We start from the raw sequence: 26,271 nt of genomic DNA, 5'->3' as shown, positions 1-26,271 counted from the left end.
AGATGGGAGGACCAGAGGATCATGGTTCACATACGGCCTCAGCTACTTAGCAAGGCCCTTGGCAATTCAGGACATAGGCCTTTCACTGCTCTCAAACATACCTTCTGCAGGTTCTCTACTTGACTCTCAAGCGACCTTGACTTTGACTCAGCTTGGCTAAGGCTATCTTTGAGCTCTTGCATTTCCTGGATTGAGATGTGCTGGTCCTGATGGTCTCCAGAAGACTGAGCTGAACTCTCCATGACCTAAGATGATAAATCATGATGTCTGTATTTAGGAATTCTATGTCTGCAAGTTTATCTAAGGAAATAACTAATTCCAGCTATGCAAAACAATTTCTTTGGTAGTATTTCAAAATACAATCAAATAATTTTCACGTACAAAAATGCGGATTTATGATTTTCCATAAGTGGCTACTAAATTACAAATAAAAAATGAAGCATTGTACATGAACTTTTGATACAAACATATTTTCATAATGAATGCAGTAGAAAATCAGACTACAAAACAATGTATAAAAATATAACGCTTCTTTGAATAAAAACAACTTATATATAATGAATAAGTACAGCTTATATATATGTAAAGAAAAGTATACTAAAGTCCTAACAGTTAAGGTTAACATTAGGAGGTAAAAACTTTTTGTACAGTTTTCTTTATTCATGTGTTAATCCAACATGCAATAAATAAGTAAGCCAACATATAAGTTCCTTATCTTTGGGAAACAAAAAGATTTACACTCAAAATATAGAAAGAATTTAAAAGCTTTTCTGATAGGTACTTAAGTACTTAAAATTATACAAAGCATGATCAGTTACAAAAACCATTATTTTTTTAAATATGCAATTTTAATTGGCACTGGGTTATAATATCTAGCATTTACCAAAATCTGAGTTTATAATATATTTTGTCATATTAACAAGAATTAATTTTAAATGAAAGACATCATCTAAGCTCACATGGTAAGATTAGAACCTGAAAACCAGTAACATTTAAAATTACAAAAAACAAGGTGTTTATATTTATTTTAGTTACATACATATTTAAAAACAGAAAAGTTCCTCAAAATACCTTATCCTGCTGTGCTTTAAGTTCTTCATACTGAGTCTTGTACCTGCGTCCAATTTTCTTGACCTGAGTGATAGTTTTGACTTTTTCCTGGATATCGATTATTTTGGCATCTAAATCCTTTTGGATGGTTTCCTTTTCAGTTCTTATTTTATTTAAATCTTCTTTCAAACTCTGGACCAAATTCTGGTTGTTAGTCAAAGATGCATTTGATCTTTAAAAAATCAAGGGAAGATTTTTTTAGAGTAAAATATAAGTAGTTTTTCAAATTTTGAAATACTGCAATTGAAAAGTTTACACTGTGTTGCTTTATTAAAGCTCTTATTTCCCCACACTTCATATGATAATTACCTATCTTATGAATTTACAGTACTTTAGAAAAACCTTATTACACAGGCTTTTCTAATTTAAATAAACTGAAAAACATGCATGATTTTACAAAGTACCCAGATTTTAATTCAGTCTGTTTCATTGCAAAAGTTATATTCTTGCTACTATACTGAGTGCTATAAAAGTTTTTCAGGCTGGGCGTGGTGGCTCACACTTGTAATCCCCGTGCTTGGGAGGCGGAAACAGGAGGATCATGCAGGTTCGAAGCCAGCCATGATGGCTTAAGAGACCCTGTTTCTAAAATAAAAAAGTATAAAAATAGGTTTGGAGTGTAGCCCAGAGGTAGAGGGCTTCCAGGAACCCCAGTACCACCAAAAAAAAAAGGGGGGGGGGGTTCAGAAAAAGGCCAGACAGACTGAATATGTTAGGCTTTGTAGGCCAGTCTATGTCACATTTTTCTTTTTATTTTATATTTTTTTATTTTTTGCAGTACTGGGATGGAACCCAAGGGCATTCTACCTCCGAGCTACACCCCCAGCCCTATTTTTTAGTCTTTTTATTTTTATTTATTTATTTTTTTGGTGGTTCCAGGAACCCCAGTACCACCAAAACCTTTGGGCTACACTCCTAGACCTATTTTATATTTTTTTTTTATTTGGAAACAGGGTTTCACTGAATTGCACAGCTGAGGCTGTCTGTGAACCATGATCCTCCTGTCTCAGCCTCCCCAATGCTGGGATTAACAAGCATGTACCACCACGCCCAGCTCTATTATAACTACTCTTTAGGAAATAAATTTAGCTTTAGACTTATACCATGTATGTTTTTTTTCCTGTTTTTTTGGGCAGTACTGGAAATGGAACCCAAGGGTACTACTCTATACTCCTAGCCGTATTTTATTTATTTTGAAACAGGGTCTCACGAAGTTGTGGAAGGAGCCTCATTAAGTAGCTGAGACTGGACACAAACCCGTGTTACTTCCATCTGAGCCTCTCAAGTACTGGGATTACAAGCAAATGCTACCATGCAGCTTTTAAATATGAAAAATCTAAGAGTAATTCCATATGGGAGTAGAATATTAAATCAATGCTTGCTTTACTCCACAGAGAAAAGAGGGAAAGCTCCACGTAAGGGTTTTAGAACCTTCTATTCTTCATCAAATCAAGAAGAATTTGGGGATTCATATGAAAAATTGAAATTAAACAACTTTATGACTTAAAATCTTCCCATATACCTTGCAATTTCAGCTTTGAGTCTCCCAATTTCTTCGGTTAACTGCTGAATACGCTTAGTGTGAGCTTCCTTTTCAGAAAGGAGCTTCCGATATTCTTCTGTATCTGGATCTTTCTGTTGATTCACTAGATGCTAGAATAGCAAAGACGCATACATTGGTGTTTTAGATTTTATGAAATACACGTACTATTAAAAAATAGCAGAACAGGGGACATGCATGCAATGCAACTGAGCATCAAAATTGGAGATAATACTTTCAAAGCTTTAGTTTAGGATCAGACCTATCAGAGATGGTGACTGTGGAACCAGAAAACACTCCTACTCCTAATCCTCTGCCTATATAAGAGGAGAGGACAATCTATTCAGAAGGTTGCTAATTGAGAACACTATATTAAACATACTCTTCAGAACAGATGAGCACTCTGGTTTTTAAAAAATGATAAAAGTAAAACTTGGCAAGCAAACCTTCAACTGATCTCTAAGTGTGATACTGCTGAAGATTTTTGGGCTCTACAAAACCATATCCAGTTGTCTAGTAATTTAACACCTAGCTGTCAGCACTCAATTTTTAAGGATGGTACTGAGCCTATAAGACAAAGTGACCTTCATGGCGTTTGGCTAAAGACACTGCTGTGCCTTAGAAGCTGTAGATGACTAGTGATGATGCACCTGGCGCTGTTGTTAATGTTGGGCCAAGGTGTTAAGATAGCTGTATGGACTGCTGCATGTGAAAACAGGCAGTTACCCCACGAGTATATAAGAGAAGGTTAGGACTTCCTCCAGAGAGAGTGAGTGGTTATCAGTCCCAGGCAGACAGAGCTACTAAGGGCAGCTACACCATTAAAAATAGGGTTGTTCAACCAACCCAGACCAGTACAAATAAAAACCAAACAAACAATCAGGACTGGGAAAGTAGCTCGAGGTAGAATGCCCTGGGCTCAACGCCCAATGCCACACACACACACACACACACACACACACACACACACACACACACACACACACACACAGTTTTTTTGCGGGTCGAGGGATGGAACCCAGTGGCGTTCAACCTCTGAGCTACACCCCCTGCCCATTTTTTTTACTCTTTATTTTGAAACAGGGTCTCAGTAAGTTGCAGAGGACCTCACTAAGTGGTTGAGGTTGTCCATGAACCGTGATCCTCCGGTTTCAGCCTCCTGAATGCTGGGATTACAAGCATGCACCACCATGCCCTGTAAGTTTTTTGTTTAAGAAAACACTTTCTGAATATTCTCTCAGGACATTGAGTTAAGCAACTGTGATTTGGGAGATGAGCCAAAGCCCTTTCAAAAGCAAAATTTATAATTTTATTTCATCTAAGATATAAAACAAGTCTCATTTGTCTTTTTCTTATACTTTTATGTTCTTCTTTTTTTTTTTTTTTTTTGATAAGAGGGTCAGTCCACTGTCCTAGTCAAACAGTTACAGTATACATCATCCCCAGAACCCATGGATGTGTTTCCTGGCCTACTCTGTAATAGCTTAGTAGATTTACCAATATAAACACATGTTATCCATTCATGCTATTCAAAAAAGAACTTGTATTTAACAGAAAAAAAAGTTTATGTTCCACTATCTGCAGAAGCATGTTTTACTAGTTTTAAGAGTATTATGAATATAGTTTCTTAGCAATCTTGCTTCTTTTTTACAGCACTATCTTTGCTATACTATTGCTGATGGTGGTTAGGTTTTGTTACCCTACTTGATAACATTAGTGATTCTGATTTCAGTTTCTTATTTATTTTGCTTTTGTTTTTCCTCATGTAACATTGCAGAAAGATCAAGGAATATGATACAAAGATGGGATAAATATTAATTTTGTGTACTCTTTGATTTTTTTTTTGCTTTTTATTACTATACAGCTCTGCTACAAATGTATGCATTTCATTAAAATCAGTGATCTATGTTTAGGTGACTTCCTAAACATAACAGTGGGTTACAAAAATATATAACATCATAATTACATTCCTAACTAGAATTAGTATGTCTGTTTTTGTATATTTATGATGTATTTTAACACTTTTTATTATTATCTAGATTATTTTGCTTTGGTTAAAAAATGGCCCAAGGAGGAAAGCAGTCCTATTCTACTAAGACAGTTTACAAATCTGTAAGTAAAAAGTATGCAGTTGTTATTTAGTTAACTAGATTTGTCCTTTTATTTCTCCATCTGTTTAGAAGGAAATTGTACTTTGTATGTCTTCTCTTACAGTATCTTTCACATGAATAGCCTAAGTTTGGAGCACTAGTTTGACTATGCTTCTTATAATTTTTTTTTTTTTTTTGGTGGTACTGGGGTTCCTGGAAACCCTTCTACCTCCAGGCTATACTCCTAGACCTATATTATATTTTTATTTGGAAACAGGGTCTCTCTTAAGCCAGTGAGACAAGCTTTGAACCTGCGCAATCCTCCTGTTTCCACCTCCCAAGCGCGGGGATTACAAGCATGCACCACCTATGCCCAGCGTGCTTTTTATACTTTTTAACAAATTAAGTGGGTAGAATCATATACATGGAATTTAAAAAAAGCTTCAGGCAAATTTTTCCAAAATGAAAAGAGGAAAAAATGTCATTAACTGTTCATTATTTTTTCATAGTTCTAAAAGAACATTTCAGATTGGTTACAAGGCCAAATAAAGGGAGCTAGGACATCTAAAGCTTTAAGTCCCTAATGTTATAAAATGACACTTCCAAAAAATAGGGACATTATTCTGCACGGACTGATTACATTACCCAGGAAAGCAGCAAAATTGAACAGAAATAGACCTAGACTTGGTTAGATCATACTCCTTTGATTTTTTCAGACATTTTATGTCACAAAATCAGGAATAAAAGAGCTCTAAAATTCTAAAATCCAATCTAGATTAATAATGGGTTACATTCTAGAGAACTTTCTATGTAGCAGGAGAACTGCTTTGTATTTAATAGTTTATTTTTTGTGATACTGGGCGTTGAAACCAGAAATATTCTACCTCTGGGCTATACCCCAGCCCTATTTTTTATTTCTTTATTTTAAAAAAGGGTCTCACTAAGCTGCTGAAGGGCCTCTCTAGGTTGCTAAGGCTGGCCATGAACCTGTGATTCTCTCAAGTACTGGGACCAATAACTTGTGCCACAATGTCCAGCTTATATTTATTATAAAACCATATGAACAGTAGTTTCATATTCTCATTTTACAAATGAGTGAAACTAATTCAGAGAAATTAAGAAACTCCCACACGTCATATTAATAACATGTGCAAGGTAGACTCCAACCTTGTCAGAACACAAAGCTGGAACTGCTAACTGCACTACCCTGTATGGTTCCACCCCTAAGGCTCCAGTTAACAAGTCTTAAAGCACTTCAATAAACTACACAAATTCCTATTGTCATGTATAAAGGTATTTTAGAGATAAAAGCGAAAGCCTAAAACATTGGTATTGTGGGAAATAAATTAAGAGAATTACAAAATGTAACTAAAATATCTTTAAAAAATTGAATTATAATTTCAACATACCACATATACAGATGGAACATATTGGATTCCCGTTGATGAATACATTATAGTTTTTGCTAGTTCTCCAAATATTTTTACACTTTAAAATTGTACCCTCCTTAAAAATCAACCTGTTTCCACATTTTTGAATGACTCATTCATCTTACCTGGTTACGTGCCTTCCAACGTTTGACATCCTCTTCTAACAACTTCTTCTCTGCCTGCAACATACCACTCTTCTCACTCAGCTCAGCATTTGCTTCTTGTAAGGGCAAAATATCTAACTCCAGTTTCCTAACCTGAAAGCAGTGCAATTTTTTTTAGCAACTAATATAAAAATTCATTTACATTATTAAAAATAGTAACGTGCCTCTACTCTTGACTGGTAAGTTACACACCTTTGCTTGCATCTGCTGCAGATCCTGTTCTAGCCTCTCCTTTTCTTCTCTTAGCATCTTATTGGTCTCCATAACTACACTCATTGTTTCGGTTTTCTTCATCAGTTCTTCATGCTGAGCCATTGTTTTTGCAGTTACCTAAGGATTTCAACACACACATACATTAATATCTAGTAGTCGAAGAGCTATCTTTTCTTACAGGTTATAATGCCCCTTGTTATAAAGTACAGAGGATTTATACAACTTTATACTTTTCAGAGTATACATGTTATTTTCTTGTAATGTATGCTAATTACACAAGTTTAGACAAATGCAAGAAACTAAAAGGATACAAGTACAAAGCTAGTACAAATTCTATTAAAAAAAAAAAGCAAGCGATATTTAACACTAGGTAAAAGCATCAATCCAGACCTCTAGTTTCTACTTTTTTTTATTGCTGCAATAAGATTATTACTAGTTTTAAAACAATGTTACTTTGATCTTCCATTTTTCCTCCCATTTTTAAAGCTATAGCATACTTCATGGTTGCCACACTACACTGTATATGCTTGGACAAATAAGTATTTTTGATATAATGTGCATTACTTTTGGACTCTCTTCCTATTGTATCTAAGAAGTGGTTTCTCACTCTGACTTTGTTCGTTGGCTAGGGTATTTTTAGTATTTACTTTCTATAGTCCAAAAGAATAGCAAAAGAAAGCATGAGAAAGAGAGAGTATGCAATTTTTATTAGAAGCTTTGATCTTGCTCTTTTTCTTTCAAATGTTTCAATTCCAAGCGTTGGACCATATATTATTTCCAATGAATAACAATTGAATTTGGACTGTTTTCTCAATAAGATGTACTTTTGTGACTTTCAGCTTTAGCTGAGAACATAAGTACAATAAATTTAATTGTTCACGTTCCCCTCTTCTGTGATTTTTCCCTAGTCATTTTGACTACTTATCCTTTAAAAGATGATACATGTTTTAAGGCCTCATTTCTGTTGTGTGGATGTGGGGGTATATTATGTGTCTTCTTAGAATGACGATTAACTTTCGGATGGTAGGGAGTGTTAGAATTGACTTGTGCTATCAGTATCCATTTCACTACAGCTCCTTCTTTTCCCTTCTTTGGTCGTGACTTTGACTATGTATCCTGGAGTGACCATGCAGATGTATACACAAAGACAAGTATAATGAAATAAAATGTTTGGAATTTATTAAGCACACACTGCACACCAGACATGGTCTACGTGCTTCACGTGCACAAGATTCACCTAATCCTTACAATTATTATCCAAATATTAGAGGTGAAGAAACTAAAGAGAGCATGGAAGTAAAACACACAGGGTACAGATGAAGCTACAAAGCTCAAAGTTGATAACCAGCAGGTTGGGTACAAAGTCTTCACTCTTAACCACTATACTATATCAATATCAGTTTTTAACAAATGCTTAATGAACTTAAAAGCTTAGAAAGCTTCTTTCAAATTAACATTTTGCTAAGCTAAATGGCAGAACAATAAATGAGATCTTCATACTCAACAACTGCTTCTTTGTGCTCTGGATACATACCTGGACCTTCTCCCTTTCAGCATTTAGGCTATCTTGTAGTTCCTGCAATTCTCTCTCTAAAAGTTCAACCCTTTGTCGATACCGCAGACTTTCAACCTGAGCCACTTCAAACCTAGTTTCAGCAATTTCTTTTTCTCGTCGTATAAATCTGTAAGAAAATATATGTTAAGAACTTATTTGAATTTTCAAAAGCCATCAAAATTTTCAAAAGCCAAGGTTTCAAAACGTGGGAATTTTTTAAGGTGATGAAACGCACCAACTTTAACAGATATTCTCATATAACGTTTTCTTTAGTAATAAGTTATAGTAAGGGCTAAATTTTTATATTTTAGTACACAATAGCTTTAGAAATACAACATAATCTTAAATATGATTTATAAGGCGCAGTTGTAGTTTTGATATTGTTATACCATAGACAAAAAGCATTCGAAATATATTTGACTTACCTGAGAATTTCTAAAATTTGTTCTTGAGATTTCCCTTCTTCACCGAGAGAGACATTCAATTGACCTTGTACACCTTCCTTCATGGAGGTCACTACTTTGTCACTTAATTTTTCAATCTGATCGTGAAGTAGTCTGTTTTGCTTCTCCAGATCTTCACAGCGAGATGCACACTTAGAAACTTCATCCTGTTAAAAAAAAAAAAAAAAAAAGCCTATCGGTATAGCTGACCTCCCGATGTATATTTAAAAAACAACAAACTTTCGTCGGGCGTGGTGGCGCACGCTTGTAATCCCCGCGCTTGGGAGGCGGAGACAGGAGGATCGCGCAGGTTCGAAGCCAGCCGCGCTGGCGTAAGAGACCCTGTTTCAAATATATAAAATAGGTCTGGGAGTGTAGCCCGGAGGTAGAAGGGCTTCCAGGAAACCCAGTACCACCAAAAAAAAAAAAAAAAAAAAAAAAAAAAAAAAAAAAAAAAAACTTTCAGTTCTCCAGAAGAATCTTTTGTGATCTACAATAATACCTTTAACATTCTCTCTCTCTCTTCCCAAGATGCTTTCGACTCCACCAACTGTGACTCTGCTTTTTGAGTAGTTTCTTCCAAATGCTGACGGACTGAGGCCATTTTTGAAACTTGTTCCTTGGCAGCTTGGAGAGCTTCAACATCAGCAGCATGGAGCATCAATTCTCTCTCGTACTTGTTCTGTGCTTCCACAGCTATTTTAGCCTGTAAGAAATTGACAAAAAGACTAAAACCCATGAAGCTAGACAGTACTTTTAAGAGTCACACACAGCTTGTTCTTTGGTAAAAAGAAAGCCAGGAGTGTTGTGGCACATGCCTATAAGCATATAATCCTAGTACCTGGAAGGCTGAGACAGGAGGATCAACTTTACAAGACCCTACCAATTTAGCTACTCTGTTTCATAATCCCAGTTCCACAGGAAGTGAAAATATCTCCCATTTTTATATGGCTCACTAGGTCTTCAAAATGCCCCAAGAACAATGGAATCTAGGCTCAAAGCTTTATTTCAAAAGCTAAGAGGGCAGGACTTACTTGTTCCTGACAGTCACGTCGGGCTTGCTGTTCATTACTCAAAGCTGTGCTTGCTCTCTGAAGAGCCTCTTGTACTTCATTCTGAACACTAGAAAGTGTTTTCTTCAATTCGGATAACTAAATAGAAAGAACAAGATTAAAACCAGAGTTAACTACAAACAGGAAATACTGAAGACATTGTTAATGTTCCAATTAGCCCAAAGGTGTGTTGCTAAATTTAAGTTATAAAACCTCATAGAATCTTCTGTACAAGTTTTACAACTCTATATTCACTCCATACGGTTTGAAAAAGTCAAATCTCAAGCAGAGGCTTCTAACAAGCAGCACTATTATCTGTTTTTGTAAAGTGGTTTAAATTTATCCAAAGAAAATGCATATAGGTGTACAGAGCAGAGTACAACACAAAACTGTTGCCTGTGTTCAATTTTTGCTGAGGTGAAATGAGTTAGGTAACCAATGGCCTAGTTAAAGAATTCAAATCCTTATACATGCAAGGAAAGATTAGAATGGCTAAGAGCCTAATTTACCTGCTGTTCCATGCTCTCTATGGCTTTCCTCTTATCATCCTGAAGTTCTTGTTTTTCCTTCTCTACTTCCATCAGCTTCTTTTCCAACTGTGTCTGAAATTCAGCTGATTCCTTTAAACGAACTTCAATATTCTTACGCACTTCTTCTGTTACCTTCATCGTATCATAAAAAATAAGATGCAAAAAATATACACACCAAATCTATACAATACTCTCTTCAAGTCTAAATTGTAAAAGCACTAAAATTATTGTTTGCCTCTCAGAAGCATCCATGAAATACTGATTAAAACAAGTAAATCCATAAGCAAACCGAGAAATACAAATTTACCTCTCAACTTGACTACTATTACCATTTTTCTCTTTTGTAGTAAAATTTCTCATCTCTTGTCTCCCCTTTAATCCTCATATGTACTTGCCAAATCTATCCAATCTACCACTGTAAGGTACTTTCTTCACACAATGATTTACACTGATGTCAATCACAAAAGGTCTTTTAAAATTGTGACCTCATAATACTACTATAGCCTCTAAAAATGAACTCTGTATCCTTCAATCTACTAGACTATTCTTCTCCCAAAATATAAAATTCCAACTATGACACATTAAAAAAATCACTGGCTCTCAATAAGCCTACAGGATAAAATTTAAGATGACATTCAGAACGTTCACATTTAGTTCCAAATTACTTTTATCCTTATTTACTTTCAGAAATTCAGTATACTAGCCACACTACTATCCTCTGAAATCTTTCTACCATGGCTGAGTTTCCCACTACAGGAATACCTTTTATTATCTTTGCCCACAGTAAACATTAGTTCAAAGTGTGCATAAATACCACGTATCTCTTTTGTGAAGCCATGCTTACTGGGAGACAGGTAATTTTCCCTATATTTCACTTCCCTCTACATCTGATCTCTCCCACTCCTACGGCAATGGCTACATCCTTCCTTGCTGTATGAATTTCGTGTTTATCTGGCTCATTAGACTCAAGCACTTTCAGGCAATAAGGGCAATGATGCCAGTCTAATTCACAAGACAGTGCCTTACATATAGCAAGTGTTCAATTAAAAAAACAAACCTTACTGATGTGTGTATAACTGATTTTTCAGACTCTTACACACCTGCTTCTCCTTATTCAGGGATTCTTCTAAACTTGTAACCATGGCTCGGTACTGCTCCACATTACTAGTGCTTGTCTTGAGTCTCTCTTTCAAGTCATTCACCTGTTCTTCAGCCTGCCTTAGCTGACTCAGAAGATCATCCATATCTTCTCGGTCACTGGACTGACCTAAAAGACATCACAGGTCTATTAAAATCATCACTGGAACATTTTCTTTCTTTCTTTTTTTTGTGGTACTGGGGTTCCTGGAAGCCCTTCTACCTCCGGGCTACACTCCCAGACCTATTTTTATACTTTTTTTTTTGGTGGTACTGGGGTTCCTGGAAGCCCTTCTACCTCCAGGCTACACTCCCAGACCTATTTTTACATTTTTATTTGGAAACAGGGTCTCCTAAGCCAGCGCGTCCGGCTGGCTTCAAACCTGGGCGATCTTCCTGTCTCCGCTTCCCAAGCGTGGGGATTACAAGCGTGCGCCACCAAGCCCAGCAACACTTGAACATTTTAAGTGGTATTACTGATGATTATCATTGTTATAATTTGGATTTAAAATTCCCCTCAGAACTCATATTGTAGACAAGGCAGCCATGTCAGAGGTGGGACTCGGTTGCTGGGGAAGGCCCGGAGGGCTGCCCTAGAAGAGTGTGTGACTCCACCCATGCAGCTGTAGCCCGTCTCTCTGACCCCTTTGCCCTCTGCTTGCCACCATGGTGTCCTGAGGATACGTAGGCAGGGCTCCAGCCAAGAAATGAATGATGGCCTCTGATGCCTAGATCCATGAGCAAGTAATCCCTTCTTCCTCTAAGTCAGGTGTTTGGTGCTTGGGTCACAATGGTGAGTATGTTGACTAAATTATCAAAGTTTGTGAAATTAGAATTAAGACTAAAATGTAAATGTACTTTACTATGGAGTGCTTTATTTATTTATTTATTTATTTTTGCAGGTCTGGGGATGGAACCCAGGGGCATTCAACCTCTCAGCTACACCCACTGCCCTATTTTTTATTCTTTATTTTGAAACAGGGTCTCATTAAGTTGCAGAGGGGCCTCACAAAGTAACTGAGGCTGTTGGCAAACCACAATCCTGTCTCAGCCTCCCGAATGCTGGGATTACAAGCGTGCGCCCCCACACCCGGCGTATGGAGTACATTTAAATCCATCCTTAATACCAAAGTAAAAAGATAGTTTGTCATTATTTTTCAAAAAATATATAAAATATTTAAAACCTGTTGTTATTAAAATTAAAAATATTTAAGAGAAGATCAACAAATATTTCTACTCAATTAAGGTATTATTTATTTTAAAAACTTAATCTTACGTCATGTAGTCTAAGTGTTGAGAATCTAGATCAGCGATAGAATGCTGAGCTAACCTGCACAGGCTCTGGGTTCAATTCTCAGCAATCTCTTCTTGCCCAATCAAACCAAAAGATAAAATCCTGCAATTAACATAATTTTTTTAACTTAAAATGTACAGGAAAGGAAGAAACTGCAGGCTGAGAAGAATGTTTTCTTATATAGTATCAACAAGAAAGGACTACTAGATAGTCACATATTATTTATATATGTCTTAGATATCTATCTAAATAAAGGAGTTATTTCTATCAAAATCTTATCAGAGATTTAGTAATAAGTTCATCTCAAGAAAAGGTTATAAATTGACGTTAATCTTTCTCAAAATGAACAATTTTTAAGCATCAATAAATGGTTTCATGACTCACATCAATCTAGCGAGACTCTATTTAAAAAAAAAGATCTGGGGAAAAAACTTGGACATAGAATGTTCCTAGGCTCAATCACCAGTACATAAATAAATAAATAAATAAATAAATAAATAAATAAATAAATAAATAAGTTTCAGGGCTAGGTGTATAGCTCAGTGGTACAGTGCTTGCCTAGCATGTGTGAGGCCTCTGAATTTAAATACTAGTAATAAAAAAAAAATTCTAGAACTGGAAAACTCAGAATATATCTTTGTCAGGTGCCATGTTGAATTACTTTGCATGTTTTAAAACTTTCAAATTTATTAAGTCCCAAACAAAGCTTTCCTAAGTGGAGAGTAAAAGCAGATTTCCCTGTCCTCTACCAGCATCCACAAACAAGGTTGTTTATGGACTACATATGAAGTTAAGTGAGTACTGATTGTATTTACCTTTACCAGTTCTCTGTGAGGACTGGGACTGAAGTTGGACTTCCACATTAGAAAGGTGCTGCTTCAATGTGCTAATTTCCTTTTGAGCATTTTTTAGTAGTTCTTTTGTGTTAAGATGAAGATTTGCTTCTGTATCTAGCTGTCTCTTTGTATCTAAAAGTTGAACCTGTAAAAGATAATACATTAACTCCATAAAGATTGTCTTTAGGCTCCTAAGTAACTAGAAATTCAAATTATATTTATTTTTTTTTATTTTATTTTTTGCGGTACTGGGGATGAAACCCAGAGGTATTATACCTCTGAGCTACACCCCCAGCCCTATTTTTCAGTCTTTTTACTTTTGAAACAGGGTCTCACTGAGTTGCAAAGGTCCTCACTAAGTAGCCGAGGCTGTCCACGAACTGCGACACTCTGGCTCCCACTTCCTGAATGCTGGGGTTACGAGTGTGCGACTCCACACCCGACTAAATTATATTTCTTTAGATCCTTAAACTCTATCACTGCCCTCGTTTATTAACTTCAAGGGTTCCGGACTATAATATGCAGAAGAGGAAGCAAAACAAAAGTTAGCAGACTTCCTGAACTAAGAAGACAGATCTGAGAGTATTGGAGACTAAAGCAGCTCAAGTTCATAAGATTAAGTGTAAGAGAGACGCAGGTGCACAGATAAGAGTACCCTGGGGATGGGCAGTGGGTACCCTTTGAATACTCAGCAGTGTAGTGATCAGGGCATGTATGTGTAATTACTCCCAGACAATGGAGAACTGCCCAAAGAGCTTAGAATGAAGAGTAACTAACATTCACAGTAAGTGAGGAATAGTACCTGTTCCCAGGAGCCAAAAGAAAAAAAAAATCATGAAAAATGAGACTTATATTTACAAAGGTCTTGATTTAGTAGAGGTGAATAATTAGCCTTAGACTAACTACTACTCTGGGCCTGCCTAATACATCTTAAGAAGCAATATTCAAAAGTACCAAATTAACTTTACTGAATTCTAGAAAAAAGCTCAAGAAGATTAAATAAATGTAAAATTATTCAGCTCCCAACAGAATAAAACTCACAATGTTTGAACCCCAAACAAAAGATTACTAGGCACAAAAATAAATAAAAATGTAGAGGCTATAAAGAAGGCTGTAAAGGAGATTTTAAAAATCATATTTGAACTTGAGTTGCACTATATACACATATTCGATTAAATAATAAAAATTCTGAACTCTGATAGACTCACATCCAGATTTCTGGTAAGAGTATGCCTCTGCTCCACCTCATTTTCCAATTTCTTCTTTAGGTGAGTGATCTCATGTTCCAGTTTTTCTATCTGGTTACTAAGCCTTTGTTTGGTTTCTGTTTCAGATCGTTCTAGTATACTCTATAATGAAGAACACATTTTTGGTTATATTTAAGAAAAAAAAAAAAGCAATACAAAGAAAGAAAAATGCTACAGAAAAATGCTACAGCTATTATATTATAGCTCATTTCTACATGAAGAAATTAGGATCTACATGTAATATTTACCAAGAAAGTACTTTCATCTTTTTCATATTAAAACATTTATCTTAATAAGGGGGAAAAAAGAGAAACCTTACAAGAGTCACTCAGGTGTCTCGAAGATTTAGAGAGAAAAAAAAAAAAACAACAAAATAATAAAAAAAATTTAAAATAGTTAAGCTGTATAGGACCAAATAAATAGATGTGAGGATAAAATTTACAAATTGCATAGTTTTAATAAATTCTCTTTCAAAGCTTTATTTAAAATATTTTTAGCCGGGCGTGGTGGCGCACGCTTGTAATCCCCGCGCTTGGGAGGCGGAGACAGGAGGATCGCGCAGGTTCGAAGCCAGCCATGCTGGCGTAAGAGACCCTGTTTCAAAAATATAAAATAGGTCTGGGAGTGTAGCCCGGAGGAAGAAGGGCTTCCAGGAACCCCAGTACCACCAAAAAAAAAAAAAAAAAAATTTTAAACTTCCAAACCCAGTGGTTATCCTAAAAGATGACAAATCAAAGACAAATTTTAGAAAAATTAGAAAGGGTACAAAAATAAAACCATTTAAACTAAACATCATAAAATTTTTCTACATATATTTTTTTATCTGGTTACCTGAATTGTTTGTAGATTAGTCAGCAACAAGTTTTGCCCTCTTTGTTCAGCTAACAAAGATTCCCTTTGCTGAGAAAGGCGAACCTCTGACAATTTTAGCATTTCTTTTTCCTTCTTCAAATTTTCAGCTCTTACCTTGAGGTGAAACAAGAGAAGTAAAAATACTGGTAAATATTACATCAAATTTAATACAATTACAGAATTCAAGCAGTTCTTTCATTAATATACTTTTTTGGGGGTGGTATTGGGGCTTAAACCCAGAGGGATTTAACCCTCTGAGCTATACTGGCAACCCTATTTTATTTTAAAACAGGATCTGGCTGAGCTGCAAAAATTTCAAATCCCAGAATAAGCAAAACTGTATAACTATGCTATAGTCATACTGCATACCACTAAATTATTCAAATTTTAGAATCATTTCTAAGTATCTGTCTGAAAGTGAAGACTGATCTTTAGACTCTTACCCACCCTCCAATAAAGAGTGCACTCTGTTTTAGGGGATCTGAAAGAGTGCTTTGAAAACATATGTATAAATCAACCAACATATGTATAAATCAAATATAAATTTGTATACCAACATATGTATAAATCAATATAGGTGTGTATGTGTATATATGTATCTGTGTGTGTGTGTATATGTATATATTTTTGGTGCTGGGAATTGAACCCAGAAGGATTCTACCTCTTAGTTATATACCCAACTCCCTTCCCCCTTTTTGACTAATTTTAAATTTTGAAACAGGGTCTAAGTGCTAAAGCTGGCCTAGAGCCTGTGATCTTCCTGTTTCCGCCTTCTGAGCCACCAGGCCCAACTAGAGTATTCATACTTATAAATATTGAGTCATACTGTCAACCATAAAATGCACTTCCATCAGTTTGAAAAAATGCTGCTGCCAACTTCTCTCCATGGAGTGGGAACAAAATAAAAATGAAAGAATACAGTCAACAGAAATAGAAAATTGAGCTGGGCATGGTGGCGCACACTTGTAATCCCAGCGTTCAGAAGGCTGAGACCAGAGGATGGAAGTTCACGGACAGCCTCAGCTACTTAGTGAGGCCCTTTGCAACTCAGTGAGACTCTGTTTCAAAATAAAAAGAATAAAAAATAGGGCAGGAAGTGCAGCTCAGAAGTCGAATGCCCCTGGGGTGGGAGGGGGGAGAAACAGAAAATGGGGTTCAAGTCCTAATTAAGTATTTCTCATACTTTTCAAAAATAGATTCATTAGCTGTTGAATCTGTTTTTCAAACGTAAAATGAGGAACAAGTGTGTCAAGCTCACAAATAATTTTAAAAAATATTATACGTACATATATACACACATACATATATATACATGTATGTATGTACGATGGCACATGCCTGTAATTCCTGTATATGGGAGGCCAAGACAGGAGGATCAAGACTGCCCATCTCAATCCAGCCTCAGCAACTTAGTGAGACACTTGTTTCTGAATAAAAAATAGAATACAGCTGGGGTGTAGCCTGGAAGAAGAATGCCCCTGGGTTCAAACCCCAGCATCATTCATAAAAAATAAAAAGCTCAACTCAAGCCAAATCAAAAGGATGCAATAGATAACATTTTATGACCACTGAAGAAAGAAGTTGGAAGTAAGCCAGACATGGTGGCGCACGCTTATAATCCCAGCACTTGGGAGGCTAAGACAGGAGGATCACACAGGTTTGAAGCCAACCTCAGCTACTTAGCGAGGCTCTCAGCAACTTAATGAGACCCTGTTTCTAAATAAAGTATAAAATAGGTCTGGGAAAATAGCCTGAAGGTAGAAATCCCCTGGGTTCCACCCCTAAAGCCACCAAAAAAAAAAAAAAAAAAAAAAGTTGGAAGTATTGTCAATTTAAGACATTTATATTCAAGTTAAAATTCAGAAATAGAGCCAGGCATGGTGGTGCACGCTTGTAATTCCTGCGCTTGAGAGGCAGAGACAGGAGGATCACGCAGGTTCGAAGCCAGCCTTGCTGGCTTAGGAGACCCTGTTTCCAAAGAAAAATATTAAAAAAAAAATAGGTCTGGGAGTGTAGCCCGGAGGTAGAAGGGTTTCCAGGAACCCCAGTACCACCACAAAAATAAATAAACAAATAAACAAATAAATAAAATTCAGAAATATAAGCCGGGCGTGGTGACGCATGCTTGTAATCCCCGTGCTTGGTAGGCAGAGACAGGAGGATCACGCCTGTTCGAAGTCAGCTTTGCTGGCTTAAGAGACCTTGTTTCCAAATAAAAATATAAAGGGCTTCCAGGTACCCCAGTACCACCAAAAAAAAAAAAAAAAGAGAGAGAGAAAAATATAATTCAGCGAAACACAAAATTGAATTTCGTTTTAATTAAATTAAATCCAAGCAGTTAAATTCAAGGTCTAATTTTAGTATAAAACATATAAAATTATACTGTCTTATTAGAAATGAGTTAGATAAAATCTATTCATTAATTTTATGAATTAATGAATCAAACACTAATGGTCAAACACTAACAAGAATTTACTTTGAAATGAAAAAGTTGTAAGAAAATCTTATTCTAACTGAAAAACAAAATATGAAAATTCTCTCTTCAATTTTAATAAAAACAATCACTCTACTAATGTATTATAGGCCAACTGGAAACTATATAATAAGGTCCGATAACTCACAAGCTTCTCAACTAAGCCATTTTAAATAATAAAATCAAAGTCATAACCAAAGAAATGTTAGTTGAGGAGCACAGGTCTTACTTCTGACACAGACAGCTTCTCGTTTGCGCCTCTCAAGTCTTGTGTCATTGTATTGATGATCTGCTCCTGCTTTTGTGTGGTTGCAGTAAGTTTCTGATTTCTCTCTTGTAAGGATGTTATTTCTCGACGATATCCTTCAACATTATCTTGCAGCATTTCATAACTGGTAGGAAACAAAAATACTTATATCAGTAATCAGAATACTACATCCTAAATTAGTTTCTTGAAGACACAACTGCTTAATTAATGCTTTTATTTTCTTATGTGACTAAAAGATTAAAAACTGGCTGGCTATAGGGAGCAACAAAGAAAAGTGCTTTGATTTGGAGTTTTGAACTATTTGATGTACAGAGGTTATCAGCCTGTTTATCACCATAAAAAAATAGCTTTATCATGCACAATGTAAAAACAAATTCTGTCCTAATATGCTCCACTAGCAAACATAAATGAATCTAGTAACGGTTAAACATAAAATGAAATTTACTGTTATTCTTTTGTAAGTGATCTAGAAGGTGAATTTTTCTACAATTACCCAGTATTCACTTTTCCTTAGAATAGAAAAAACTAAATAAAACATATTCCACCCCCTCCATGCGCGCGCGTGCGTGCTCGCGCTCTCTCTCTCTCTCTCTCTCTCTCTCTCTCTCTCTCTCTCTCTCTCTCTCTCTCTCTCCCTCTCTCTCCTCTCTCCTCTCTCCTCTCTCTCCTCTCTCTCTCCTCTCTCTCTCTCTAGCTGGGGGTGGTTGTAAACACTTTTAATCCCAGGACTTGGGAGGCTAAGACAGGAAGATTGCAGGTTCATGGCCAGCTTTGGCTATTTAGTAAAGCCCTCTGCAACTTCATGAGACCCGAGATCCTGTTTCAAAATAAAAATTAAAAAATAGGAGCCAGGCGTGGTGACACACGCTTGTAATCCCAACATTGGGGAGGCTGAAACTGGAGGATCACGGTTCGAGGATAGCTACTTAGTGAGGCCATCTGCAACTCGGTGAGACCCTGTTTCAAAGTAAAGAATAAAAAATAGGGCAGGGGATGTAGCTCGGAGGTCAAATGCCTCTGGGTTCCATCCCCAGACTTGGAAAAAAAAAAAAAAAAAAATAGGGCTGGTGGGTATAGCTCGGAGGTAGAATGCCCCTGGATTCAATCCCTAGTACTTCAAAATAAACACATAAAAAAATTTATTCACATTTCTATCATCTTCTGATGCATTTATAAAATAATTAGGGCCAACAGAAACAAGTGCTTCAATATCAGGATGAGAAGCTAGCAATATTCTTCACATGAATCTCAACTTATTAAGTAGGTCAAACCAAGCTGGGTGTGGTGGTATTCTCCTGTAATCTCAGTACTTGGGAGGCTGACGCAGGAGGATCACAGGTTCAAGATCAGCCTCAGCAATAAACAGACTTTCGGTAACCTAGTGAGACTGTTCCAAAGTAAAAAATAAAAAAGGCTTTTTACTTAAATAGAAAGCGAGTGTAGCTCAGAGGTAGATCACCCCCTGGGTTCAATCAATATACAACCCCCCAAAAAAACTGAAAAGTTAAATCCTCAGCACTCCTGTGAGATTCACTAACCATCTTAAAACATGATCTATGAAAAATCAACACTTTTCTAAATCAACTCTCGAATATTGAAGTAACATTTAGAGTTTATTAGCTTTTAAAACAAATAAAATTTACCGTTTAGAAGCAAAATCCAGCTGAGTAGAGATTTTGGTGTTTTGTGACCGCAAATCTGTGACTTGCTCCTGAAGTTTCTCAAGCTGCTCATTTTGTACTTTTTCATTATCTGCTTTTTCTTTTCTGTAGTTCTCAAAAATTTCCTGCAACTAAATGAAAATCAGTGAGAATTAATGCACTGTGCTCTCTAAAAAACCAAACTAAAGAGAATCTGTGATCTTAAAGAGAAACAACTGGGGGGAATCAAAATGGCAGCGGAGGGAGGCAGCATAACTCACTAGCTGAAACAAATTAAGTTCAACTACTGAGAAGGCAACATCTTAATAAACAAAATAAATATAGCTTAGGACCCAAAACAGACCCAGGGACTACGGAGGGAAGAATCCAGTAACTCTGAACTTGGAGAGCCACTGCAACACCAAAAAAACACCTGAGTTAGCAATAATCCTGTTGCACACATGGCTTACCACTGGCACCATCACAGGCCACCTGTCCAAACTGTTACTGCCAATGCGGCAGCCCCAAGAAATTCATAAAGAAACCCAAGAGTTTGAAAGCAGCCATAGAGCTCCAAAATCTTAAGCTAGGAGTTCACCCCAACACCTGAGCGGCACTTTTTGCTTATGAGAGGTGGCACCCACAGCGGTGCAGGGAGACCTTCAGGGACCTGGAACCGGACTTGGTAACTGTGTGCACACAGAGAAGCATCAGGGTCCAGAGGGGGAGCCAGCCCACCAGAGCCCCACACTGGGCTGCCAGAAAACAGCGCATGCTCAGATGAGCCACAAGACCTGGCATGCACCCAGTGTGTGGCACCAAACACGGTGATAACTGTGTGTGCCCACTGCGCACCGTGGGACCAGGAGGGCTAGTCTAATTAGAAAGTCCAGAGACACAGGAAAGGTGCTTAAGGCGCGATGCCTGCATAGGGCCACAAGGGGTCAATCCAAGACTATATTGGTGCTAACTATAGGCTGGAATGGCACAAAACACGGGACTTGAATAGAACTCACTAAAAGTGACTTTTAAACGCAAAGTTATCAGAGATGAAAACAGGACCCAAACATTCAGAGAGTGGGTTCAGAGGCTGACAATAGGGTACAGAGCAAATAAGAGACATTGGAATATATTCCAGAAGCTATCATAAAGTAATAGGACTGGGTTTTTTGTTTATTTTTGGGTTTGTTGTTTTTTGTTTTTTTATTCCCTTTTATTTGGGTTTCTTGTTTGTTTCACTTTGTTGTCTCACAGTTGCGAGTTCATTTTATTTTAATCCATTTTTTTCTCTTTTTTAATCCTTTTTGTTTTTCTGGTTTTTTTGTTGATGTTATTTATCTTTGATGTATAATAGTTAGCCTTTTTATCTTGTTTTGTTACTTTATTAGGATTTGTTTGCTCCTTCCCCTCACTCCTTTACAAAATTCTTCGTTCTAGCCTATCTATTCTCTTCTCTCAAAACTTTCTCTTTGTCCCTTAACTGTAACTCCTTGTTTAATACTCAAAGTATATTATATCTTCATTCTTAAATATTCTACTAACTACAAGAGTCCTACTATCAAACCTTCTCCCATTCTCAACCAGATACTACCTTATTATACTTAAATTATTTCCTAACCTAATTATATCCTCTACCTTACCGACTCCTGCACCTATCACCCTAGCTATTCCACCATCACACAACCCTTACCACTAGAAAAAGTACTGCTTACCTGCTGATACTTCTAAATTCCTACTACTAAGCCTAGATTAAACATAATACCCACAAATGATGGGAAGACATCAGAAAAACAGGCCTGAGAACCTTGAAAATATGAGAACTAGCAAGAGTGAAGAGACAACGGAAATCATAAAGTTTAGATAAAATGGAAAGCAGAATATCACTGTTAGAAGACACATCATTCAAAACCAAAAACAGTCAAGAGCATACAGAAGTCATTACAGCAACAAAACCTAAATATCCAAACACTATGGGACAACATGAAACGACCTAACTTATGAATAAAAGGCATTGAAGAAGGGATAGAGGTACAGACCAAGGGCATTCGTAATCTCTTCAGAGAAATAATTTCAGAGAATTTTCCAAACATAGAGACATGGATCTTCATGTCCAGGAGATATACAGAACACCATTAAGACAAAATCAAAGAAGGACCATGTAGTAGCCCAAATGACCAACACAGAGGCCAAGAATGAGAACAAAAGGACAGGTGACATATAGGGGCAAAAGAATAAAAATCATCTCAGACTATACAACCCAAGTCATGAATGCTAGGAGAGACTGGTATGATGTAATACGGACCCTGGAAGAAAACAACTTTCAACCAAAACTGCTATATATCCAGTAAAACTATTATTCAAAATTGATGGAGAAACAAGTGTTTCAAGATAAGCAGAATTTTAAAAAAATTATGAATTAAAAGCCAACACTAGAGAAAATACTTAAAGAAATAAACCATAAGGAAGAATAAAGAAGCAGACTTCAGAACCAGAGAAGAGAGGAAGTTGATCAGTGGGGCATCTAAGTAACGAAGAAATAACAGATTACCAAACAGAAGACAGAACACAAAATGACAGTAAACAAAAATCATATTTCAATAATAACTGAACATCAAAGGGCCTATCTCACCAATCAAAAGACATAGACTGACAGTGTGGATTAAAAAAAAAAATAATCCAAATATATGTTGTCTGCAAGAAACTCGCCTTACAAAGACATTCACAGACTGAAAGTGAAAGGATGGAAAAAGATATACCATGCTAATGGAGACCAAAAACAGGAAGGGTAGCAATGCTTATATCCAATAAAACAGACTAAGCTAAAATACACCAGAAGAGACAAAGCAGGGCACTTCCTCTTATTAAAAGGAACAATCCACCAAGAAGATAATGACAATAGTAAATGTTTATGCCTCAAATGTGGGTGCAACCACGTTTGTAAAACGAACCTTCCTGGACACCAGATCTCAAACAGACCCAAATACAATAATTTTGGAAGACTTCAATATACCTCTCATACCACTGGATCAATCTTTAAGGCAAAAGATGAGTGAAAACTCTTTAGAACTGAAGAAAACTATAAACCAAATGGACCTAATAGACATATACATAATATTTCAACAAAGAACTACAGAATACACATTTTTCTCAGCAGTCCATGGAACCTTCTCCAAATTAGATCAATCCTGGGTCACAACGCAAATTCAAAAGATGTAATATAATTCCTTGTGTCTTTTCAGACCATAATGGAATGAAAGTAGGAATCAAAAACAGGAAGACCAAAAGAAACTATTTAAAAACATGGAGATTGAATAATATACTACTATATGATGAGTGGGTAATATTGGAAATTAGGGGAGAAATAAAGAAATTTCTGGAATTAAATGAAAATAGAGAAACAACTTACCAAAATCTATGGAACACTTTGAAGGCAGAATTAAGAAGAAAGTTTATAGCATTGAGTGCCCACCTAAGAAGGGACAGAGAATCACCAAGCAAAGAAATCTAATGACACAACTCAAGGACCTAGAAAGACTAAAAAACAGTGTAATCCCCAAGCCAGCAGAAGGCAGGAAATTATTAAAATCAGAGTAGAAATAAATGAAATAGAAATAGAGAACAAAAAAACACATTAATCCCCAAACCAAATAAAGATACCTCAAGAAAGGAAAATTACAGACCAATATTCTCAATGAACATAGATGCAAAAATTCTAAACAAAATACTATACGCATTCAAAGCCATATCAAGAAAATTGTACACCAAGACCACATTGGTTTCATCCCAGAAAAGCAAGGCTGGTTCAACATATGCAAATCAATATTCACCACATAAATAGAACTGAGAATAAAAACCACATGATCATATCAACAGATGCTGAAAAAGCATTAAAAAATCCAACACCCATTTATGTTAAAAACACTGCAGAAAATTGGAACAGAAGGAATGTATTTCAACATCATTAAGGCAATATATAACAAACCTAAAGCCAATATCATATTGAATGGGGAAAAACTGCAAGCATTTCCTCTAAAATCAGGAACAAGACAAGGATGCCCACTATCACCACTCCTTTCAATATAGTCCTTGAGACTCTTGCCGCAGCAGTAAGAGAAGGAAATCAAAGGAATTCAAATAGGAAGAGAGGAATTAAAATTATCCTTATTTGCAGATGACATGATCCTTTATCTAGAAGACCCAAAGAACTCAACCAAAAGACTTCTGGAGCTGATTAACAAATTCAGCAAAGTTGCAGGATACAAAATCAACCTAAAGAAATCAGTGCCTTTTCTTAATGCCAACAATGAATCCACAATGAAAGAAATAGAGAACAATTCCATTCACTATAACCTCAAAACCAATAAAATACCTAGAAATAAACCTAACCAAAGATGTAAAAGACCTCTACAAAGAAAAATATAAAATATTAAAGAAAGAAACTGAAGGCCTTGGAAGATGGAAAGATCTCCCATACTCATGGATAGGCAGAATAAATATCATTAAAATAGCCATTCTGCCAAAAGTGGTCTATAGATTCAATACAATTCCCATTAAAATACCAATGATATTCTTCATAGACCTAGAAAAAAATCATGAATTTCATATATAGAAAGAAAAGATCCAGAATAGTCAAAGCAATTCTCAGCAATAAGAACCATGCAGGAGGTATCACAATCCCAGACTTCAAATTAGAGCAACAGTTGTAAAAACAGCATGGTATTAGCACAACAGGCATACTGACCAGTGGAACAGAATAGAAGATACAAAAATAAACCCACACACATACAGTCAATTAATCTTTGACAAAGGGGCCAAACTCATACATTGGTGAAAAGACAGCCTTTTCAACAAAGGGTGCTGGGGGAACTGGCTATCCATTTGTAGAAAGATGGAACTAAATCTTTACCTCTCATTGTGCAAAGGTATCAAGTTGAGATGGATCAAAGACTTAGAAATCATACCAGGGACTGTGAAGTTATTAGAGGAGGGCATAGGCTCAAAACTCCAACATATAGGCAAAGGCAGTAACTTTCTCAACAAGACCTCCAAAGCTCAAGAAATTAAATCAACAATTAACAAGAGGGATGGCATCAAACTAAACAGTTTCTTCTCATCAAAGGAAACCATCAAGAACCTAAAGAGGAAGCCTACAGAATGGGAGATCTTTACCAGCCACCACTTTAATAGAGGGCTAATATCTAGAATATACAAAGAGCTCAAAAGACTACACTAGCAAGACAAACAACCCAATCAAGAAAGGAAGTGAACTGAATAGACACTTTAAAAATGAAGATACAAACGGCCAATAGATACATGAAAAGATGTTCTACATCATTAGCAATCAGGGAGATGCAAATCAAAACTACGCTGAGATTCCATCTAACCCCAGTCAGAATATCCACCATATGATCCAGCTCTACCATTCCCGGGTATTTTTCCAAAGGTGTTGAAATAACCTCCGGGCTACACTCCCAGACTCATTTTTTATACTTTTTATTTGGAAACAGGGTCTCTTAAGCCAGCGCGGCTGGCCTTGAACCTGCACAATCCTCCTGTCTCCACCTCCCAATCGTGGGGATTACAAGCGTGTGCCACCACGCCCGGCTTCAGAGAACTACAGTAACATATGCATACCTATGTTCATAGCAGCACAATTATAAATAGCCAAAATAGGGAACCAACCCAGATCTTCATCGACAGATGAATGGATTGCAGAATTATGGAAAATAAACACAATGGAATTCTATTTGGCTATAAAGAAGAACAAAATCATGCCATTCGCAAGAAGATGGAAAATCCTGGAGAACATTAGGTGAAGTGAGATGAGCCAAGCACAGAAAGAGAAGGAATATATGTTTTCTGTAATATTCCCAAACTAGGGAGCATCGGGGATACCAGAGGGACTCCAAATAAAGGAGGGGAAATCTCAGCAAAGCTAGAATGGAAGGATAGAAGTCTGAAGTTGATTAATGGAGGAGATACATCCGAATAAGTGTAAAAGTATGAATATAGCATGGTTAACCTGGACACTCATTGTTTGGGGGGGGAAACCAGGGTTGGGGAGAAGAGGGCACCAAACACAGTTTAAATGTATACCATTTATTTCAATTAGAAAATAAAGAGAGAGAAACAACTGTTACCTGTTTAAGGGCAGCCTTTGCTTCTATAACCTCTGTGGATTCAATAACAGGTACTGGGGCAGGAGTAGAAACAGCCTGTGCTGTGTTTGAACGCTTTGGAGTTGACACTAGAGAAATATCTTCTAAACTTGAACCTTCAGTAAAGTAAAAAGATTGATAAAATGTTTTGTTGGCTTTCATAAATCAGCTTTAAAGTTTGTTTGCAAATACATCATCCTCAAGCTAACAGGCTAAATGTATAATGGTGTTTTAGAAGT

The 26,271-nt window shown here is 36.5% G+C and overlaps 1 protein-coding gene across 1 annotated transcript in view; it reads right to left on the bottom strand.

The window, feature by feature from the left end:
• Positions 1 to 26,271, bottom strand: part of TPR (translocated promoter region, nuclear basket protein) — a gene marked incomplete at both ends in the record, with an annotated part of 69,925 nt that overhangs the window by 21,684 nt on the left and 21,970 nt on the right. The window contains 17 exons of the mRNA XM_080699542.1: positions 102 to 245; positions 1,072 to 1,282; positions 2,633 to 2,763; positions 6,296 to 6,427; positions 6,527 to 6,664; positions 8,082 to 8,229; positions 8,528 to 8,712; positions 9,048 to 9,251; positions 9,580 to 9,696; positions 10,107 to 10,259; positions 11,228 to 11,394; positions 13,374 to 13,539; positions 14,603 to 14,743; positions 15,473 to 15,607; positions 18,196 to 18,358; positions 19,878 to 20,026; positions 26,015 to 26,148. Of these exons, the coding sequence (XP_080555668.1) occupies positions 102 to 245; positions 1,072 to 1,282; positions 2,633 to 2,763; positions 6,296 to 6,427; positions 6,527 to 6,664; positions 8,082 to 8,229; positions 8,528 to 8,712; positions 9,048 to 9,251; positions 9,580 to 9,696; positions 10,107 to 10,259; positions 11,228 to 11,394; positions 13,374 to 13,539; positions 14,603 to 14,743; positions 15,473 to 15,607; positions 18,196 to 18,358; positions 19,878 to 20,026; positions 26,015 to 26,148 (2,618 nt within the window). The remainder of the gene's footprint in view (positions 1 to 101; positions 246 to 1,071; positions 1,283 to 2,632; positions 2,764 to 6,295; positions 6,428 to 6,526; positions 6,665 to 8,081; positions 8,230 to 8,527; positions 8,713 to 9,047; positions 9,252 to 9,579; positions 9,697 to 10,106; positions 10,260 to 11,227; positions 11,395 to 13,373; positions 13,540 to 14,602; positions 14,744 to 15,472; positions 15,608 to 18,195; positions 18,359 to 19,877; positions 20,027 to 26,014; positions 26,149 to 26,271) is intronic.

Source organism: Muscardinus avellanarius, assembly GCF_963383645.1.
Source record: "Muscardinus avellanarius genome assembly, chromosome: 7".
In the NCBI taxonomy this organism is placed as follows: Eukaryota; Metazoa; Chordata; class Mammalia; order Rodentia; family Gliridae; genus Muscardinus; species Muscardinus avellanarius.
The sequence above is the reverse complement of the archived record's forward strand: the minus strand, read 5'-3'. Positions and strand labels throughout refer to the sequence as shown.